This window comes from Ascaphus truei (genome assembly GCF_040206685.1).
Source record: "Ascaphus truei isolate aAscTru1 chromosome 23 unlocalized genomic scaffold, aAscTru1.hap1 SUPER_23_unloc_2, whole genome shotgun sequence".
NCBI classification, from domain to species: Eukaryota; Metazoa; Chordata; class Amphibia; order Anura; family Ascaphidae; genus Ascaphus; species Ascaphus truei.
This window is the reverse complement of record NW_027453863.1, coordinates 647281-668703: the sequence shown is the minus strand read 5'-3', so window position 1 is coordinate 668703 and position 21423 is coordinate 647281. Positions and strand designations below refer to the sequence as shown.

General features: G+C 58.4%; 2 protein-coding genes across 3 annotated transcripts in view; one reads left to right on the top strand and one right to left on the bottom strand.

The window, feature by feature from the left end:
- SP2 (Sp2 transcription factor) overlaps positions 1–10103 on the top strand; it is a 20394-nt gene extending 10291 nt beyond the window's left edge. The window contains 3 exon segments of the mRNA XM_075581019.1: positions 628–802; positions 6437–6630; positions 9864–10103. Coding sequence (XP_075437134.1) covers positions 628–802; positions 6437–6630; positions 9864–9964 — 470 coding nt within the window. The 3' untranslated portion in view covers positions 9965–10103.
- A 1506-nt stretch (positions 10104–11609) lies between these two features.
- LOC142474873 (uncharacterized) lies at positions 11610–21313 on the bottom strand. Of its 2 annotated transcripts, none has more exons than XM_075581016.1 (7): positions 21207–21313; positions 19605–19784; positions 19046–19533; positions 18181–18251; positions 16450–16764; positions 15412–15658; positions 11610–12038 (listed from the first exon to the last, which is right to left on the bottom strand). In XM_075581016.1, exons 2-7 carry the CDS (start codon positions 19733–19735, stop codon positions 11860–11862), a joined length of 1431 nt encoding a protein of 476 aa, XP_075437131.1. In that variant the 5' UTR covers positions 19736–19784; positions 21207–21313; the 3' UTR covers positions 11610–11859. The 2 variants fall into 2 exon arrangements, with proteins under 2 accessions (XP_075437131.1, XP_075437132.1); XM_075581017.1 differs by having other exon boundaries at positions 21225–21246.
- Between the last annotated feature and the right edge of the window lie 110 nt (positions 21314–21423).

The following is a 21423-nucleotide window of genomic DNA, read 5'->3' as shown; positions in this document are numbered from 1 at the left end:
GTGTGTGCTGCAGTTATATATATATATACATACACAGCATCAACGGGGTACAGGTGCAAGGGGTCCCCGTCACCATCACCAACACCGCGGGTACGTGTGTGTGTGTGTGTGTGTGTGTGTGTGCTGCAGTTATATATATATATATATATATATATATATATACACAGCATCAACGGGGTACAGGTGCAAGGGGTACCTGTCACCATCACCAACACCGCGGGTACGTGTGTGTGTGTGTGTGTGTGTGTGTGCTGCAGTTATATATATATATATATATATATATATATACACAGCATCAACGGGGTACAGGTGCAAGGGGTACCTGTCACCATCACCAACACCGCGGGTACGTGTGTGTGTGTGTGTGTGTGTGTGTGTGTGTGTGTGTGTGTGTGCGTGCGTGTGTGTGTGCTGCAGTTATATATATATATACATACACAGCATCAACGGGGTACAGGTGCAAGGGGTACCCGTCACCATCACCAACACCGCGGGTACGTGTGTGTGTGTGTGTGTGTGTGCTGCAGTTATATATATATATATACATACACAACATCAACGGGGTACAGGTGCAAGGGGTACACCATCACCAACACCGTGTGTACGTGACCGGCCTGGTCTCCTCAGGGCAACCGCAGCTCACCGTGCAGAACACGCCCAGCAGCACCGTGGCCATCAGCGGCCTCAGCCCCTCACAGATCCAGCTACAGATGGAACAGGCGCTGTCTGGGGAGCTGCAGCCCGGAGAGAAGAGGCGTCGCATGGCCTGCACGTGTCCTAACTGCAAGGAAGGGGAGAAGAGGTGAGAGGGGGGGGAGGCGCATGGCCTGCACGTGTCCTAACTGCAAGGAAGGGGAGAAGAGGTGAGAGGGGGGGGAGGCGCATGGCCTGCACGTGTCCTAACTGCAAGGAAGGGGAGAAGAGGTGAGAGAGAGGGGGAGGCGCATGGCCTGCACGTGTCCTAACTGCAAGGAAGGGGAGAAGAGGTGAGAGAGAGGGGGAGGCGCATGGCCTGCACGTGTCCTAACTGCAAGGAAGGGGAGAAGAGGTGAGAGGGGGGGGGAGGCGCATGGCCTGCACGTGTCCTAACTGCAAGGAAGGGGAGAAGAGGTGAGAGAGAGAGGGGGGAGGCGCATGGCCTGCACGTGTCCTAACTGCAAGGAAGGGGAGAAGAGGTGAGAGAGAGAGGGGGAGGCGCATGGCCTGCACGTGTCCTAACTGCAAGGAAGGGGAGAAGAGGTGAGAGAGAGGGGGAGGCGCATGGCCTGCACGTGTCCTAACTGCAAGGAAGGGGAGAAGAGGTGAGAGAGGGTGGGGAGGCGCATGGCCTGCACGTGTCCTAACTGCAAGGAAGTGGAGAAGAGGTGAGAAGAGGGTGGGGAGGCGCATGGCCTGCACGTGTCCTAACTGCAAGGAAGGGGAGAAGAGGTGAGAGAGAGGGGGAGGCGCATGGCCTGCACGTGTCCTAACTGCAAGGAAGGGGAGAAGAGGTGAGAGAGAGGGGGAGGCGCATGGCCTGCACGTGTCCTAACTGCAAGGAAGTGGAGAAGAGGTGAGAGGGGGGGGGAGGCGCATGGCCTGCACGTGTCCTAACTGCAAGGAAGGGGAGAAGAGGTGAGAGAGAGGGGGAGGCGCATGGCCTGCACGTGTCCTAACTGCAAGGAAGGGGAGAAGAGGTGAGAGGGGGGGGAGGCGCATGGCCTGCACGTGTCCTAACTGCAAGGAAGGGGAGACGAGGTGAGAGAGGGGGAGGCGCATGGCCTGCACGTGTCCTAACTGCAAGGAAGGGGAGAAGAGGTGAGAGAGGGTGGGGAGGCGCATGGCCTGCACGTGTCCTAACTGCAAGGAAGGGGAGAAGAGGTGAGAGAGGGTGGGGAGGCGCATGGCCTGCACGTGTCCTAACTGCAAGGAAGGGGAGAAGAGGTGAGAGAGGGGGAGGCGCATGGCCTGCACGTGTCCTAACTGCAAGGAAGGGGAGAAGAGGGGGGGAGGCGCATGGCCTGCACGTGTCCTAACTGCAAGGAAGGGGAGAAGAGGTGAGAGAGGGTGGGGAGGCGCAAGGCCTGCACGTGTCCTAACTGCAAGGAAGGGGAGAAGAGGTGAGAGAGAGAGGGGGAGGCGCATGGCCTGCACGTGTCCTAACTGCAAGGCCTGCACGTGTCCTAACTGCAAGGAAGGGGAGAAGAGGTGAGAGAGAGAGGGGGAGGCGCATGGCCTGCACGTGTCCTAACTGCAAGGAAGGGGAGAAGAGGTGAGAGAGAGGGGGAGGCGCATGGCCTGCACGTGTCCTAACTGCAAGGAAGGGGAGAAGAGGTGAGAGAGGGGGGGAGGCGCATGGCCTGCACGTGTCCTAACTGCAAGGAAGGGGAGAAGAGGTGAGAGAGGGGGGAGGCGCATGGCCTGCACGTGTCCTAACTGCAAGGAAGGGGAGAAGAGGTGAGAGAGAGGGGGAGGCGCATGGCCTGCACGTGTCCTAACTGCAAGGAAGGGGAGAAGAGGTGAGAGAGAGAGGGGGAGGCGCATGGCCTGCACGTGTCCTAACTGCAAGGAAGGGGAGAAGAGGTGAGAGGGGGGGGGGAGGCGCATGGCCTGCACGTGTCCTAACTGCAAGGAAGGGGAGAAGAGGTGAGAGAGGGTGGGGAGGCGCATGGCCTGTACGTGTCCTAACTGCAAGGAAGGGGAGAAGAGGTGAGAGAGAGGGGGAGGCGCATGGCCTGCACGTGTCCTAACCAAGGAAGGGGAGAAGAGGTGAGAGGGGGGGGAGGCGCATGGCCTGCACGTGTCCTAACTGCAAGGAAGGGGAGAAGAGGTGAGAGAGGGTGGGGAGGCGCATGGCCTGTACGTGTCCTAACTGCAAGGAAGGGGAGAAGAGGTGAGAGAGAGGGGAGGCGCATGGCCTGCACGTGTCCTAACTGCAAGGAAGGGGAGAAGAGGTGAGAGAGGGGGAGGCGCATGGCCTGCACATGTCCTAACTGCAAGGAAGGGGAGAAGAGGTGAGAGGGGGGGAGGCGCATGGCCTGCACGTGTCCTAACTGCAAGGAAGGGGAGAAGAGGTGAGAGAGGGGGAGGCGCATGGCCTGCACGTGTCCTAACTGCAAGGAAGGGGAGAAGAGGTGAGAGAGGGGGAGGCGCATGGCCTGCACGTGTCCTAACTGCAAGGAAGGGGAGAAGAGGTGAGAGAGAGGGGGAGGCGCATGGCCTGCACGTGTCCTAACTGCAAGGAAGGGGAGAAGAGGTGAGAGAGGGGGGGAGGCGCATGGCCTGCACGTGTCCTAACTGCAAGGAAGGGGAGAAGAGGTGAGAGAGGGGGGAGGCGCATGGCCTGCACGTGTCCTAACTGCAAGGAAGGGGAGAAGAGGTGAGAGAGAGGGGGAGGCGCATGGCCTGCACGTGTCCTAACTGCAAGGAAGGGGAGAAGAGGTGAGAGAGAGAGGGGGAGGCGCATGGCCTGCACGTGTCCTAACTGCAAGGAAGGGGAGAAGAGGTGAGAGGGGGGGGGAGGCGCATGGCCTGCACGTGTCCTAACTGCAAGGAAGGGGAGAAGAGGTGAGAGAGGGTGGGGAGGCGCATGGCCTGTACGTGTCCTAACTGCAAGGAAGGGGAGAAGAGGTGAGAGAGAGGGGGAGGCGCATGGCCTGCACGTGTCCTAACCAAGGAAGGGGAGAAGAGGTGAGAGGGGGGGGAGGCGCATGGCCTGCACGTGTCCTAACTGCAAGGAAGGGGAGAAGAGGTGAGAGAGGGTGGGGAGGCGCATGGCCTGTACGTGTCCTAACTGCAAGGAAGGGGAGAAGAGGTGAGAGAGAGGGGAGGCGCATGGCCTGCACGTGTCCTAACTGCAAGGAAGGGGAGAAGAGGTGAGAGAGGGGGAGGCGCATGGCCTGCACATGTCCTAACTGCAAGGAAGGGGAGAAGAGGTGAGGGGGGGGGGAGGCGCATGGCCTGCACGTGTCCTAACTGCAAGGAAGGGGAGAAGAGATGAGAGAGGGGGAGGCGCATGGCCTGCACGTGTCCTAACTGCAAGGAAGGGGAGAAGAGGTGAGAGAGGGGGAGGCGCATGGCCTGCACGTGTCCTAACTGCAAGGAAGGGGAGAAGAGGTGAGAGGGGGGGGGAGGCGCATGGCCTGCACGTGTCCTAACTGCAAAGAAGGGGAGAAGAGGTGAGAGAGGGGGGAGGCGCATGGCCTGCACGTGTCCTAACTGCAAGGAAGGGGAGAAGAGGTGAGAGGGGGGGTGCATGGGAGATGAGGGCGGTGTATGGGAGGGGAGAGGTGAGAGCGGTGTATGGGAGGGGAGCGGTGTATGGGAGGGGAGAGGTGAGGGCGGTGGATGGGAGGGTAGAGGTGAGGGCGGTGGATGGAAGGGGAGAGGTGAGGGCGGTGGAGGGGAGGGGAGAGGTGAGTGCGGCGGATGGGAGGGGAGGGGTGAGGGCGGTGGATGGGAGGGGAGAGATGAGGGCGGTGGATGGGAGGGGAGAGGTGAGTGCGGCGGATGGGAGGGGAGAGGTGAGTGCGGCGGATGGGAGGGGAGAGGTGAGTGCGGCGGATGGGAGGGGAGAGGTGAGGGCAGTGGATGGGAGGGGAGAGGTGAGGGCGGCGGATGGGAGGGGAGAGGTGAGGGCGGTGGATGGGAGGGAGAGGTGATGGCGGTGGATGGGAGGGGAGAGGTGAGGGCGGTGGATGAGAGGGGAGAGGTGAGGGCGGTGGATGGGAGGGGAGAGGTGAGGGCAGTGGATGGGAGGGGAGAGGTGAGGGCAGTGGATGGGAGGGAGAGGTGAGGGCGGTGGATGGGAGGGAGAGGTGAGGGCGGTGGATGGGAGGGGAGAGGTGAGGGCGGTGGATGGGAGGGGGAGGTGAGGGAGGGGGAGGTGAGGGCGGTGGATGAGTGGGTAGAGGTGAGGGCGGTGGATGGGAGGGGAGAGGTGAGGGCGGTGGATGGGAGGGAGAGGTGAGGGCGGTGGATGGGAGGGAGAGGTGAGGGCGGTAGATGGGAGGGAGAGGTGAGGGCTGTGGATGGGAGGGAGAGGTGAGGGCGGTGGATGGGAGGGAGAGGTGAGGGCGGTGGATGGGAGGGAGAGGTGAGGGCGGTGGATGGGAGGGAGAGGTGAGGGCGGTGGATGGGAGGGAGAGGTGAGGGCGGTGGATGGGAGGGAGAGGTGAGGGCGGTGGATGGGAGGGAGAGGTGAGGGCGGTGGATGGGAGGGAGAGGTGAGGGCGGTGGATGGGAGGGAGAGGTGAGGGCGGTGGATGGGAGGGAGAGGTGAGGGCGGTGGATGGGAGGGAGAGGTGAGGGCGGTGGATGGGAGTGAGAGGTGAGGGCGGTGGATGGGAGGGAGAGGTGAGGGCGGTGGATGGGAGGGAGAGGTGAGGGCGGTGGATGGGAGGGAGAGGTGAGGGCGGTGGATGGGAGGGGAGAGGTGAGGGCGGTGGATGGGAGGGAGAGGTGAGGGCGGTGGATGGGAGGGAGAGGTGAGGGCGGTGGATGGGAGGGAGAGGTGAGGGCTGTGGATGGGAGGGAGAGGTGAGGGCGGTGGATGGGAGGGAGAGGTGAGGGCGGTGGATGGGAGGGAGAGGTGAGGGCGGTGGATGGGAGGGAGAGGTGAGGGCGGTGGATGGGAGGGAGAGGTGAGGGCGGTGGATGGGAGGGAGAGGTGAGGGCGGTGGATGGGAGGGAGAGGTGAGGGCGGTGGATGGGAGGGAGAGGTGAGGGCGGTGGATGGGAGGGAGAGGTGAGGGCGGTGGATGGGAGGGAGAGGTGAGGGCGGTGGATGGGAGGGAGAGGTGAGGGCGGTGGATGGGAGGGAGAGGTGAGGGCGGTGGATGGGAGGGAGAGGTATGGGCGGTGGATGGGAGGGAGAGGTGAGGGCGGTGGGTGGGAGGGAGAGGTGAGGGCGGTGGATGGGAGGGAGAGGTGAGGGCGGTGGATGGGAGGGAGAGGTGAGGGCGGTGGAGGGGAGAGGTGAGGGCGGTGGAGGGGAGAGGTGAGGGCGGTGGATGGGAGGGGAGAGGTGAGGGCGGTAAATGGGAGGGGAGAGGTGAGGGCGGTAAATGGGAGGGGAGAGGTGAGGCCGGTGGATGGGAGGGAGAGGTGAGGGCGGTGGATGGGAGGGAGAGGTGAGGGCGGTGGAGGGGAGAGGTGAGGGCGGTGGAGGGGAGAGGTGAGGGCGGTGGATGGGAGGGGAGAGGTGAGGGCGGTGGATGGGAGGGGAGAGGTGAGGGCGGTAAATGGGAGGGGAGAGGTGAGGGCGGTAAATGGGAGGGGAGAGGTGAGGCCGGTGGATGGGAGGGAGAGGTGAGGGCGGTGGATGGGAGGGAGAGGTGAGGGCGGTGGATGGGAGGGAGAGGTGAGGGCGGTGGATGGGAGGGAGAGGTGAGGGCGGTGGATGGGAGGGAGAGGTGAGGGCGGTGGACAGAGGAGAGACGCTGTCTGTCTCTCACAGGTTGGGGTCCCAGGGGAAGAAGAAACACGTGTGTTACATCCCTGAGTGCGGGAAAACGTTCCGGAAGACGTCGCTGCTGCGTGCGCACGTTCGCCTGCACACCGGCGAGAGACCCTTCGCCTGCAACTGGGTGTTCTGCAGCAAGAGGTTCACACGCAGCGATGAGCTGCAGAGACACGCACGCACGCACACAGGTGTGTGATACAGGCACGCACGCACACAGGTGTGTGATACAGACACGCACGCACACAGGTGTGTGATACAGGCACGCACGCACACACAGGCACGCACGCACACAGGTGTGTGATACAGACACGCACGCACACAGGTGTGTGATACAGACACGCACGCACGCAGGTGTGTGATACAGTGTCACGAGAGCTTGCGACAGGCTGTAATTTTACACCAAAAACTATATATATAAATATATATATATACCTGGGTTTGAACTGGGACGAGACTTAGATATGATAAATAGAATTTATTCCTTGATAAAGGTGAACACAACAGATAATACAATAACAGGCAAAATATAGACACTTACGTAAAAGATGAAAATAATGAAAACAGTCCCATCTGAACTGGCAGTTTCATCCAGCAATCAGCCCAAGACATTGCATGGCATTTCTTCTCAGCAATCAAGATGGTATAGAACAACAGGCCTGATGACATGCAGGCCTGCAGACTTTGCATGAACAACATGAACACATTGATAGAGGGTGGACAGCTACTTTATATACCGTTTGTCCCTCTATCTGTAACCTTAGGTGCCGAGACGGCTAGCAAATGTCCCTTGGAAGCTTTTGAAGCTCATTTTGGGACTTCCAGCTTGGGTAGCCCCCCCATCAATAAACCCTTTGAAGCAGGGTGGACATTTGTCATGTTCACTCCTGCAGGAAACCTTGGTGTGTAAATGTGAGTTACCACGTTTACAAAGGCATCCTCTTCCCTGCTCATTATCATAGCAGGGGGGCTGCAGTTTCTGAGAACTTCAACCAAAATTTCATATTTACTGCAAATCATTGCATAACTTCCGTTCCGTAATGCACACAGTCAGGTGAGATATATTAGGGTGGCACCTGACGCGGGCAGGAAGACCAAAAATTACATTGTAATATGAACATTAATAGAGATATTAATATCTGGCATTTCGTAACAGGTAAATGTACAATGTTTAGCCTCAAAACGATGGGCTACATCCAACGGATACACATATGTAATTCTTATCCTTTTCAGCCAAGGACATCTCATAGTATTCTTATATTTAATAAAGTTGCTCACTTTTGATATCCTGTTGGGGGTAGCCCCCCCCCTGGCCCCATCAATAAAACCTTTTGAAGTGGGCTATTGCTCCTTGCATAAACAATTAGGTAATTACTTCTTGAGCTATGTATCACACCTCTCTGTTGATATACACTTCCAGTGAATGTCAAACGTGAATACTCATATGAGGCACCATTTGGTTCCTTACGCATTACAAAGACAGGCATTCTGCCTGTACATTAGCACACCATTATTAGCATTCTGCCTGTGTATTTCAAAAACTGCAAAAAGTCACTTTATCAAAAATATATGTCCCTCTTATGACAAAGTTATATTTTTAATATGTGTGTACTTGGGGGGTGACCCGGAGGCTGTACCCCAAGGCTCAGAATACCTTGCGGGCACAGGCAGTTGCAGGCCCATGAGGCAAAGGGAATACACAGATAACGCATTAACTAGCCCACTGGGCTTACACAATTAACCCCTGATGACCCAGTGTGTGTGTTATCCAGGTACTGATTAACCCAGACATTACAATGGAACAGGGAAGAATACATTTACAGGTTATAACAAGGGTAAAATCACATTTCTGGGCCTCAGCCCAGTTAACCCCTTGTCTCCCTGGCGACGTTAGAGGGGGGCCCTTGGGGGGTAACCCCGTTAACCCCGGGCCAAACCCTCCCTACCGCTACATACAGACACGCACGCAGGTGTGTGAAACAGACACGCACGCACACAGGTGTGTGAAACAGACACGCACGCACACAGGTGTGTGATACAGACACGCACGCACGCACAAATGTGTGTGATACAGACACGCACGCACACAGGTGTGATACAGACACGCACGCACACAGGTGTGTGATACAGACAAGCACGCACGCACACAGGTGTGTGATACAGACACGCACGCACACAGGTGTGTGATACAGACACGCACGCACGCACGCACACAGATGTGTGATACAGGCACGCACGCACACAGGTGTGTGATACAGGCACGCACGCACACAGGTGTGTGATACAGACACGCACGCACACAGGTATGTGATACAGACACGCACGCACACAGGTGTGTGATACAGACACGCACGCACACAGGTGTGTGAAACAGACAAGCACGCACACAGGTGTGTGATACAGACACGCACGCACACAGGTGTGTGATACAGACACGCACGCACACAGGTGTGTGATACAGACACGCACGCACACAGGTGTGTGAAACAGACACGCACGCACACAGGTGTGTGATACAGACACGCACGCACACAGGTGTGTGATAGACACGCACGCGCACAGGTGTGTGATACAGACACGCACGCACACGTGTGTGAAACAGACACGCACGCACACGTGTGTGATACAGGCACACACGCACACACACAGGTGTGTGAAACAGACACGCACACACACACACAGGTACGCACACACAGGTAGGTGTGTGATACAGACACTCACACACAGGTGTGTGATACAGACACGCATGCACGCACACAGGTGTGTGATACAGACACGCATGCACGCACACACAGGCACGCACACAGGTGTGTGATACAGACATGCACGCACGCACACAGGTATGACACAGGCACGCACACACAGGTAGGTGTGTGATACAGACACTCGCACACAGGTGTGTGTGATAGACACGCACGCACACAGGTGTGTGATACAAACAGACAGGCACACAAACAGGTTACATAGTAGATGAGGTTGAAAAAAGACGTACGTCCATCAAGTTCAACCTGTGCTAAATTCAGACGACAGATACTTTATCCTATATCTGTACTTGCAGTATATTGATCCAGAGGAAGGCGAACAAAAAACCCAGTGACACATCATCCAATGATATCTCATAAGGGGAAAATAATTCCTTTCTGACTCCAAATATTGGCAATCGGATTACTCCCTGGATCAACATCCTTCCCATGTTACTTATTTGGTATATCCCTGTATACCTTTCCTTTGTAAAACGATGTCCAGCCTTTAGGCGTGTGATACACATGCACAAGTGTGTGATTGAGCGAGGCGGATACACAGACACAAACTAGCACATACACACACACACACACACACACACACACACACACACACGCGATGCCCACAGAGACTCACACGTGGGTGACACAGAATGACATCCCTCTCCGGTGTCCCCTTGCAGGTGACAAGCGCTTTGAGTGCCCACGCTGCCCGAAGAAGTTCACGAGAAGCGACCACCTCACCAAGCACTTCAAGACCCACCTCGTGGCCAAGAAGCTGTGAGGCCCCACGTGGTACCCCCAGCCTGACACTGCCACGTGTGTGGGGCCGAGCGCCTCGGCAAATGACACATGGACCCCATCCCTCCCCGATGCGCGCCGGAGACCCCCCGCCACACCGCACTATTATCCCTGCCACGGCCGCAGGGGACAGAGATATTGCGTCGCAGGCCTCTGGGCGTGAAGGGGTTAAAGTGGTCCCGGGAGTGCGCTGGGGCAGAGAGGTGCTCAGCACGGCTCTATATTACCGGAGATCCCGAATATTCCCAGCGCTCCTCCCCCTTATCCGCGCTGCCTCTGACGGGGAGAAGACTTGAGGGCCTGAAACGGCGAGAGATACTCGGCGTCATTATAAGGAGCAGCATCACGGGCAGCGGAGGCAACGTTGCTACAAGTCCCGTGGCAGTGAGGGGGTTAACGTAATCCCCAGAGACGTGGACTCGACGTGTCAGGCTGACCGCCGGACCAGCACATTCCCACTTTTATACTGCCACGAAAGTGTTATAAGTCCCCTGCAGGAAGGTGCCTTATACTCCCCACACCCCCCCCCACACCCTCCCTATACTCTGCTAATGCTCCTCAGTGCAGTGTGCTGGGGGGAGCGCTGTATATAACACACTCCGTGGCGCGGTGTAACATACTCGCTCAGTGTGTGTAACTCTCCGTGGCAGTGTGTGTAACACTCCGTGGCGCGGTGTAACATACTCGCTCAGTGTGTATAACTCTCCGTGGCACAGTGTGTGTAACACTCTCCGAGGCACAGTGTATAACTCGCTCCGTGGCGTGGTGTATGTGTAACATACTCGCTCCGTGGCGTGGTGTATGTGTAACATACTCGCTCCGTGGCAGTGTGTATAACACACTCGCTCCGTGGCACTGCGTGCCCACAACACTGCTGGTTATTTTTGAGCTATTAAAGTTGAGACTGAGCCTGGCCTGTTGAGTGTGAGCTCACGTGACGAGCCATGCCCGTGCTGCGTGCGTGTCTGGGCACCGGGTAACCAGGGGGGGGCGTGTGCCCTGCTCTGTGGGAACCCCTGGCTGACAAAGGGTTAAAAAAGGCTAGAACGGGAGCTGCAACACTGGCTGCTGTCCCCCCCCATTTCTCCCCCCCCCTCCCGTGAGTAGCACCCCTCCATGAGCATCTGATCCCCTCCCCCCACCCTAAGTATCTCTTCTTCCCCCCAATATGAGCATTTGATACCCTCCCCCCACTCTGTGAGTATCTCATCCCCCCCCCTCCCAATGAATATTTCATCACCCCACCCTGAGTATCTCAGCCCCCCACCCACAATATGAGCATTTGATCCCCTCCCCCCCACAATATGAGCATCTGATACCCTCCCCCCACCCTGAGTATCTCACCCCGCCCCCCACAATATGAGCATCTGATACCCTCCCCCCACCCTGAGTATCTCACCCCGCCCCCCACAATATGAGCATGATACCCTCCCCCCACCCTGAGTATCTCACCCCGCCCCCCACAATATGAGCATCTGATACCCTCCCCCCACCCTGAGTATCTCACCCCGCCCCCCACAATATGAGCATTTGATCCCCTCCCCCCACCCTGTGAGTATCTCATCCCCCCCCCCCCACAATATGAGCATTTGATCCCCTCCCCCCGCCCCTCGAGTTTACAGAAGAAGTGTATAAAAGATCAATTTATTACATTTGATCAGCCTCCAAATTCTGGTATTTACAAAGGAGATGATACCGGGCACATTAACCCTTCGTACTCTGCGGGCAGGTGACCGGGATCCCTGTATGTGGCATAGTGTAGAGCTGCCCCAAGCAGGCCCGCCGCCGCCCCCTGCAGGGCTGGCAGGGGCGCGCGTAATGTACACACATTGGGTGTTGTGGCCCCGTGGCAGCGATGGCACGGCCGTCCCCCCCGTCTCACAGGGAGATCACATCCTCCGCGCCGGCCACGGTGGTCCGGGGGCAGTGCGGACCCCCTCCTCCGTTCCAGTCGATGCGGATGGACATCTTTTTGACCGCGCGGCGGGAGGTGCCGCACTTGCTGTTGATCACGGCATTAAAGTTACAGCCACGGCCACAGGCGCGCGTCACGTACTCTGCGAGAGAGAGGTGGGATGTGAGAGAGAGGTGGGATGTATTATATAATCACAGGCGCGCGTCACGTACTCTGCGAGAGAGAGGCGGGATGTATTATATAATCACAGGCGCGCGTCACGTACTCTGCGAGAGAGAGGCGGGATGTATTATATAATCACAGGCGCGCGTCACGTACTCTGCGAGAGAGAGGCAGGATGTATTATATAATCACAGGCGCGCGTCACGTACTCTGCGAGAGAGAGGCGGGATGTATTATATAATCACAGGCGCGCGTCACGTACTCTGCGAGAGAGAGGCGGGATGTATTATATAATCACAGGCGCGCGTCACGTACTCTGCGAGAGAGAGGCGGGATGTATTATATAATCACAGGCCCGCGTCACGTACTCTGCGAGAGAGAGGCGGGATGTATTATATAATCACAGGCGCGCGTCACGTACTCTGCGAGAGAGAGGTGGGATGTATTATATAATCACAGGCGCGCGTCACGTACTCTGCGAGAGAGAGGTGGGATGTATTATATAATCACAGGCGCGCGTCACGTACTCTGTGAGAGAGAGGTGGGATGTATTATATAATCACAGGCGCGCGTCACGTACTCTGCGAGAGAGAGGTGGGATGTATTATATAATCACAGGCGCGCGTCACGTACTCTGCGAGAGAGAGGTGGGATGTATTATATAATCACAGGCGCGCGTCACGTACTCTGCGAGAGAGAGGCGGGATGTATTATATAATCACAGGCGCGCGTCACGTACTCTGCGAGAGAGAGGCGGGATGTATTATATAATCACAGGCGCGCGTCACGTACTCTGCGAGAGAGAGGTGGGATGTATATTATATAATCACAGGCGCGCGTCACGTACTCTGCGAGAGAGAGGTGGGATGTATTATATAATCACAGGCGCGCGTCACGTACTCTGCGAGAGAGAGGTGGGATGTATTATATAATCACAGGCGCGCGTCACGTACTCTGCGAGAGAGAGGTGGGATGTATTATATAATCACAGGCGCGCGTCACGTACTCTGCGAGAGAGAGGTGGGATATATATTATATAATCACAGGCGCGCGTCACGTACTCTGCGAGAGAGAGGTGGGATGTATTATATAATCACAGGCGCGCGTCACGTACTCTGCGAGAGAGAGGTGGGATGTATTATATAATCACAGGCGCGCGTCACGTACTCTGCGAGAGAGAGGTGGGATGTATTATATAATCACAGGCGCGCGTCACGTACTCTGCGAGAGAGAGGTGGGATGTATTATATAATCACAGGCGCGCGTCACGTACTCTGCGAGAGAGAGGTGGGATGTATTATATAATCACAGGCGCGCGTCACGTACTCTGCGAGAGAGAGGTGGGATGTATTATATAATCACAGGCGCGCGTCACGTACTCTGCGAGAGAGAGGTGGGATGTATTATATAATCACAGGCGCGCGTCACGTACTCTGCGAGAGAGAGGTGGGATGTATATTATATAATCACAGGCGCGCGTCACGTACTCTGCGAGAGAGAGGTGGGATGTATTATATAATCACAGGCGCGCGTCACGTACTCTGCGAGAGAGAGGTGGGATGTATTATATAATCACAGGCGCGCGTCACGTACTCTGCGAGAGAGAGGTGGGATGTATATTATATAATCACAGGCGCGCGTCACGTACTCTGCGAGAGAGAGGTGGGATGTATTATATAATCACAGGCGCGCGTCACGTACTCTGCGAGAGAGAGGTGGGATGTATTATATAATCACAGGCGCGCGTCACGTACTCTGCGAGAGAGAGGTGGGATGTATTATATAATCACAGGCGCGCGTCACGTACTCTGCGAGAGAGAGGTGGGATGTATTATATAATCACAGGCGCGCGTCACGTACTCTGCGAGAGAGAGGTGGGATGTATTATATAATCACAGGCGCGCGTCACGTACTCTGCGAGAGAGAGGTGGGATGTATTATATAATCACAGGCGCGCGTCACGTACTCTGCGAGAGAGAGGTGGGATGTATTATATAATCACAGGCGCGCGTCACGTACTCTGCGAGAGAGAGGTGGGATGTATTATAATGTATTAAAAAAGGGACAGAGGCCGGTACGTCTGTGTGCCGCCGGTACGTCTGTGTGCCGCCGGTACGTCTGTGTGCCGCCGGTACGTCTGTGTGCCGCCGGTACGTCTGTGTGTCGCCGGTACGTCTGTGTGTCGCCGGTACGTCTGTGTGTCGCCGGTACGTCTGTGTGCAGCCGGTATGTCTGTGTGCAGCCGGTACGTCTGTGTGCAGCCGGTACGTCTGTGTGCAGCCGGTACGTCTGTGTGTAGCCGGTACGTCTGTGTGTAGCCGGTACGTCTGTGTGTCGCCGGTACGTCTGTGTGTAGCCGGTATGTCTGTGTGTAGCCGGTACGTCTGTGTGTCGCCGGTATGTCTGTGTGTAGCCGGTACGTCTGTGTGTAGCCGGTATGTGCCATCATAACACACACAGCCTGCTGGCAGATAAGGAGAATCGGATAGCTGGAATGTATAGACAGAGGAAGAGAGAGGCGGAAAGAAATACCAAGGTATTAAAAAGGAAAGGTGCGGTGGAGAGGAGGTGATGGGGGTGGAGAGGTGATGGGGGTGGAGAGGTGATGGATGGGTGCATGTTGGTGGATAGGAGGTGATGGGGGAGGGAGGGGTTGCATGTTGGTGGAGAGGAGTTGATGGGGGAGGGAGGGGGTGCATGCTGGTGGAGAGGAGGTGATGGGGGAGGGAGGGGGTGCATGCTGGTGGAGAGGAGGTGATGGGGGTGCATGTTGGAGAAGGAGGTGATGGGGGTGCATGTTGGTGGAGAAGGGGGTGCATCTTGGAGAGGAGGTGATGGGGGAGGGAGGGGGGTGTATGTTGATAGAGAGGTGGCGATGGGGGAGGGAGGGCGGTGCATGTTGGTGGAGAGGAGGTGATGGGCGGGAGAGGAGGTGATGGGGAGGGAGGGGGGTGTATGTTGATAGAGAGGTGGCGATGGGGGAGAAGGGCGGTGCATGTTGGGGGAGGGAGGGCGGTGCATGTTGGGGGAGAGGAGGTGATGGGCGGGAGAGGAGGTGATGGGGAGGGAGGGGGGTGTATGTTGATAGAGAGGTGGCGATGGGGGAGGAAGGGCGGTGCATGTTGGGGGAGGGAGGGCGGTGCATGTTGGGGGAGAGGAGGTGATGGGGTGCATCTTGGTGGAGAGGAGGTGATGAGACCGAGGTGGTGATTGGGGGGGGGGTGGTGCATGTTGATACAGAGGTTTTTAAAAACACACACACACACACACACGATTATAGAACAGCACAATTGGAGAAGTGCGGGCGTGTGAAGAAGCGGTGATAACGCGGTGAGACACATATCACCCCTGACCTTTGATGGCAGTCACCACGGTGACGGGCAGACGCAGCGGCTTTTCCATGGTGGTGTTGTTGTGGGCGATGCGCTGCCCGGTGGCGGAGGATCGCGCCAGCGTCTCCCGCGAGAAGAAGTAATCCAGCAGCCGCCGCGTCATCAGCTTGGGCTTGTCCGGGGGGATCTGCGACAGGTCCTCCAGCTGCTGGTACGTGATGTACACCCCCGACGTGGGTACCAGCTCCAGCTTAGGGCGCCCGTTACCCTGCAACCAGGAGGAAACGTTCAGTGGGGCTCAGCCTTACTGTGCAGTCAGGAGAGGTGTGTGCACAGAGCAAGGGATGCAGGCTCAGGCAGTGTGTGTGTGTGTGTATACACACAGAGCAAGGGGTGCAGGCTCAGGCAGTGTGTGTGTGTATACACAGAGCAAGGGGTGCAGGCTCAGGCAGTGTGTGTATACACAGAGCAAGGGGTGCAGGCTCAGGCAGTGTGTGTGTGTGTATACACAGAGCAAGGGGTGCAGGCTCAGGCAGTCATATACAGAGGTTTGTAATATATAGAGGTGTGCAGGGTGTGTGTGTGTGTGTGTGTGTACACATACACACACGTGTGCGTACACATACACACACGTGTGCAGGCACAGTATGTGTGTATATATAGGGGGTGTGCATATACAGATAATATAGAGGACGTGTGCAGGCACAGTGTGGAGAGGTGTGTACACAGAGCAAGGGATGCAGGCTCAGGCAGTCATATACAGAGGTTTGTAATATATATAGAGGGTGGGTGTGTGTGTGTGTGTGTGTGTGTACACACACACAATATATAGAGGTGCAGGAACAGTGTATATATACAGGCACAGTATGTGTGTATATATAGGGGGTGTGCATATACAGATAATATAGAGAGGTGTGCAGGCACAGTGTGGAGAGAGGGGGAGATAGATATATATATATATATATATATATATATATATATATATATATATATATATATATATACAGGCACAGTGTGTATTGTGTGTATATACAGAGGTTTAGATCAGAGTCCCCGAACCTCCAGCGGGGAGGCCCAGGCCGGCGTCCCGTCTGGCAGTGTCTCCTGCAGCGCCTCCTCCCACATCACGCAGGGCTCGGGAAGCATGGGCGCGCTCTCTCCACTCTCCTCCGTATTCATCCAGTACTGGAAACCGCTCGTCACGCCACTGACCCGCAGCATCCCCTCCGGGGAGGAACCGTACCCCTCCGCTGGAGGGTGGGGGAGGGGCGGCTCCTGCCGGGGGGGCAGCACGGGGGAGGCCAGGACCTCAGGGGGGGAGAATTTGGGTTCAGGAAATGGGAGGGGGGTGGAGCAAGTCTGGACAGGAGAGAGCTGGAGAGAAGCAAAGGATGCAGGTCACTAATAGTGATCTCCCTTCCTCAGGGTGCCATGTCCATGCTGGCTCTATAACTGTGTCACCCTGCAGTGGGAGGGACAGGCTGGCTCTATAACTGTGTCACCCTGCAGTGGGAGGGACAGGCTGGCTCTATAACTGTGTCACCCTGCAGTGGGAGGGACAGGCTGGGTGTGTAACTGTGTTACCCTGCAGTGGGAGGGACAGGCTGGGTGTGTAACTGTGTCACCCTGCAGTGGGAGGGGCAGGCTGGGTGTGTAACTGTGTCACCCTGCAGTGGGAGGGACAGGCTGGGTGTGTAATGTCTCCCCGCTGTCAGTATCACCCTGCAGTGGGAGGGACAGGCTGGGTGTGTAATGTCTCCCCGCTGTCAGTGTGACCCTGCAGTGGGAGGGACAGGCTGGGTGTGTAATGTCTCCCCGCTGTCAGTATCACCCTGCAGTGGGAGGGACAGGCTGGGTGTGTAATGTCTCCCCGCTGTCAGTATCACCCTGCAGTGGGAGGGACAGGCTGGGTGTGTAATGTCTCCCCGCTGTCAGTGTCACCCTGCAGTGGGAGGGACAGGCTGGGTGTGTAACGTCTCCCCGCTGTCAGTGTCACCCTGCAGTGGGAGGGACAGGCTGGGTGTGTAATGTCTCCCCGCTGTCAGTATCACCCTGCAGTGGGAGGGACAGGCTGGGTGTGTAACGTCTCCCCGCTGTCAGTGTGACCCTGCAGTGGGAGGGACAGGCTGGGTGTGTAACGTCTCCCCGCTGTCAGTGTGACCCTGCAGTGGGAGGGACAGGCTGGGTGTGTAACGTCTCCCCGCTGTCAGTGTCACCCTGCAGTGGGAGGGACAGGCTGGGTGTGTAACGTCTCCCCGCTGTCAGTGTCACCCTGCAGTGGGAGGGACAGGCTGGGTGTGTAATGTCTCCCCGCTGTCAGTATCACCCTGCAGTGGGAGGGACAGGCTGGGTGTGTAATGTCTCCCCGCTGTCAGTATCACCCTGCAGTGGGAGGGACAGGCTGGGTGTGTAATGTCTCCCCGCTGTCAGTATCACCCTGCAGTGGGAGGGACAGGCTGGGTGTGTAATGTCTCCCCGCTGTCAGTATCATCCTGCAGTGGGAGGGACAGGCTGGGTGTGTAATGTCTCCCCGCTGTCAGTGTCACCCTCCAGTGGGAGGGACAGGCTGGATGTGTAATGTCTCCCCGCTGTCAGTATCACCCTGCAGTGGGAGGGACAGGCTGGGTGTGTAACGTCTCCCCGCAGTCAGTGTCACCCTGCAGTGGGAGGGACAGGCTGGGTGTGTAATGTCTCCCCGCTGTCAGTATCACCCTGCAGTGGGAGGGACAGGCTGGGTGTGTAATGTCACCCTGCAGTGGGAGGCCTCCCTCCTCTGGTCTCTCCTGTTACCTGCGAGTTACAGTTTGTCTCCAGGAATCCCGTCAGGCTCTTCAGGAAGCGGATGTTACTCTCGTTGACCACTGAGGGGACAAAATGGCGACAAATCGCTGAGACACAGGAGTGAATCCAAGAGGAACAAAGAGAAAACGCACTGAGCAGACAAAGCGGAGACCCGAATTACTTCCGCAGCAATGATTATAGTGAGCGCTATGCGAGGTCACCCTGGGCCCGTCCGTGTGTGAGTGGATATGGCGTCTCACCCACGCCGCGGTCCTTGGGTCCCAGCTGCAGGCCTCCCTCCCCCGGGCTCGTGTGTCCCGGCGTCCCCCTGTCCCTCCGCCCGCCCCTGTCCGCCCGTGTGTGAGTGGATATGGCGTCTCACCCACGCCGCGGTCCTTGGGTCCCAGCTGCAGGCCTCCCTCCCCCGGGCTCGTGTGTCCCGGCGTCCCCCTGTCCCTCCGCCCGCCCCTGTCCGCCCGTGTGTGAGTGGATATGGCGTCTCACCCACGCTGCGGTCCTTGGGTCCCAGCTGCAGGCCTCCCTCCCCCGGGCTCGTGTGTCCCCGCGTCCCCCTGTCCCTCCGCCCGCCCCTGTCCGCCCATGTGTGAGTGGATATGGCGTCTCACCCACGCCGCGGTCCTTGGGTCCCAGCTGCAGGCCTCCCTCCCCCGGGCTCGTGTCCCCCCGCGTCCCTCCGCCCGCCCCTGTCCGCCCGCGCGTCCGCCCGTGTGTGAGTGGATATGGCGTCTCACCCACGCCACGGTCCTTGGGTCCCAGCTGCAGGCCTCCCTCCTCCGGGCTCGTGTGTCCCCGCGTCCCCCTGTCCCTCCGCCCGCCCCTGTCCGCCCGTGTGTGAGTGGATATGGCGTCTCACCCACGCCGCGGTCCTTGGGTCCCAGCTGCAGGCCTCCCTCCCCCGGCCTCCTGTTGGACAGAGCATCGTTCTGCTCCTCCAGGCTCTGCACGTGTCTCCTCAGCTCTTGGTTTTCCTGCTCCAGCTCTCGGACCCGACGCTCTCTCAGAGCGAACGCATCATTACGAGACGCCAGGATCTGACGCAGCTCCGACACCTGGGCCTCCAGCTCCCTCACCAGCTCCACGTACAGCGCCGTCACGCGGCTCTCGGACAGCGCTGCCCAGCGGGGGCCCGCGTCCTGGGGACCGCACACTTGATGTCCGGGGTCTTTAGTCCTGCCCGTGGGTCTCTCGTCACGCTGCCCAGATTTCCAGTGCTCTGGCTGGGGCCCGTTGAGGCGTCGAACAGAGCTGGGCAGGGTCAGGGGCCCGTTGGAGAGGAATCTGTGGCGCCTCCTGCAGGTGGGCGCTTTCTCGGGTAGGAGCAAGACAGCCCCAGGCTGACCACTAAACGACACACACAGGACAATGAGATTATCCAGAGGGGTGACGAGGAAGAGGGTGCGGGGGCATCTTACCTGGGTGTGTGGAGTCTCGCGGCGCTGCCCTGTGACGGGGGCTGGAAGGTAGCAGTGCCCTGAGCGCCCTCCAACAGATCAAACCTCTGCTCAGCTTCAGCCTGTGCTGCAAACCCAGCACCTAGATCCATGGGCAGGGCGGGGAGTGGCGTCCCCTCACCGCAGAGAGCCTCTTGTCACCTGCCGGGGACACCATGGGGGACGGTCAACACAGAGCCGCATGCGTAAGAGACGGAGGGGACACACAACACTGGGTCATGGAGTAACACGGGGTGGCAGGGTCATACACACACACACACACACACACAAACGGGGTGGCAGGGTCATACACACGCACCACATAGTGGGTCGAGGTGTCACACACGCACACCGTGACACACACACACAGATGGTGACACACAGTGACAAACAAGAACAAACACACTAACACTATAAATGACAATAATAAAATCCCAATCTTTTCCCAGCAAGCCCCGGGACAGAGAGGCGGACGGAGCCCTCTCCTCCCACTGCCCCCCGTCCCCCTCCTCTCGCTGCCCCCCGTCCCCCTCCTCTCGCTGCCCCCCGTCCCCCTCCTCTCGCTGTCTCTCTCTCTCCCCCTCCTCCCGCTGTCTCTCTCTCTCCCCCTCCTCCCGCTGTCTCTCTCCCCCCTCCTCCCGCTGTCTCTCTCCCCCCTCCTCCCGCTGTCTCTCTCTCTCCCCCCACTGTCCCTCTCCTGCCGCTGTCTCTCTCCCCCTCCACCCGCTGTCTCTCTCCCCCCTCCTCCCGCTGTCTCTCTCTCTCCCCCCTCCTCCCGCTGTCTGTCTCTCCCCCCTCCTCCCGCTGTCTGTCTCTCCCCCCTCCTCCCGCTGTCTGTCTCTCCCCCCTCCTCCCGCTGTCTGTCTCTCCCCCCTCCTCCCGCTGTCTGTCTCTCCCCCCTCCTCCCGATGTCTGTCTCCCCCCCTCCTCCCGCTGTCTGTCTCTACCCCCCTCCTCCCGCTGTGTCTCTCTCCCCCCCTCCTCCCGCTGTGTCTCTCTCCCCCCCTCCTCCCGCTGTGTCTCTCTCTCCCCCCTCCTCCCGCTGTGTCTCTCTCCCCCCCTCCTCCCGCTGTGTCTCTCTCCCCCCCTCCTCCCGATGTGTCTCTCTCCCCCCCTCCTCCCGCTGTGTCTCTCTCTCCCCCCTCCTCCCGCTGTGTCTCTCTCCCCCCCTCCTCCCGCTGTGTCTCTCTCCCCCCCTCCTCCCGCTGTGTCTCTCTCCCCCCCCTCCTCCCGCTGTGTCTCTCTCTCCCCCCCTCCTCCCGCTGTGTCTCTCTCTCCCCCCCTCCTCCCGCTGTGTCTCTCTCTCCCCCCCTCCTCCCGCTGTGTCTCTCTCTCCCCCCCTCCTCCCGCTGTGTCTCTCTCCCCCCCTCCTCCCGCTGTGTCTCTCTCCCCCCCTCCTCCCGCTGTGTCTCTCTCCCCCCCTCCTCCCGCTGTGTCTCTCTCCCCCCTCCTCCCGCTGTGTCTGTGTCTCTCTCTCTCCCCTCCTCCTCCTGTCTGTCTCTCTCTCTCCCCGGTCTCCTCCCGCTGCCTCTCTCTCCCCGGTCTCCTCTCCTCCCGCTGTCTCTCTCTCCCCGGTCCCCGCACCTCCATGTGTCTGTTTACATTGATCACTGTTTCCGGGATTCGGGCTCCGCCCCCTGCACGCTGATTGGTGGAACAAGTTCCTTGTAATCTGATAGGCTCCGGCCCATCACTGCTTGTCTATTGGTTGCCTTCACGCAGCACGTGATTCATTATGCTCTTAGCGTCAGAGGCCAAGTCCCGCCCATCGCCCTCGGTGTCCATGGCAACGGACGCCCCT

What these genes read in the sequence shown, in the direction of transcription:
- LOC142474873 (XM_075581016.1), bottom strand. Translation starts at nt 19,735, where the DNA reads ATGGATCTAGGTGCTGGGTTTGCAGCACAGGCTGAAGCTGAGCAGAGG. An exon ending in GCGAGACTCCACACACCCAG is followed by an intron (nt 19,534 to 19,604) that starts GTAAGATGCCCC and finishes TGTGTCGTTTAG; the next exon opens with TGGTCAGCCTGGGGCTGTCT. An exon ending in CCTGGGCCTCCCCGCTGGAG is followed by an intron (nt 15,659 to 16,449) that starts GTTCGGGGACTC and finishes TCCTGGTTGCAG; the next exon opens with GGTAACGGGCGCCCTAAGCT.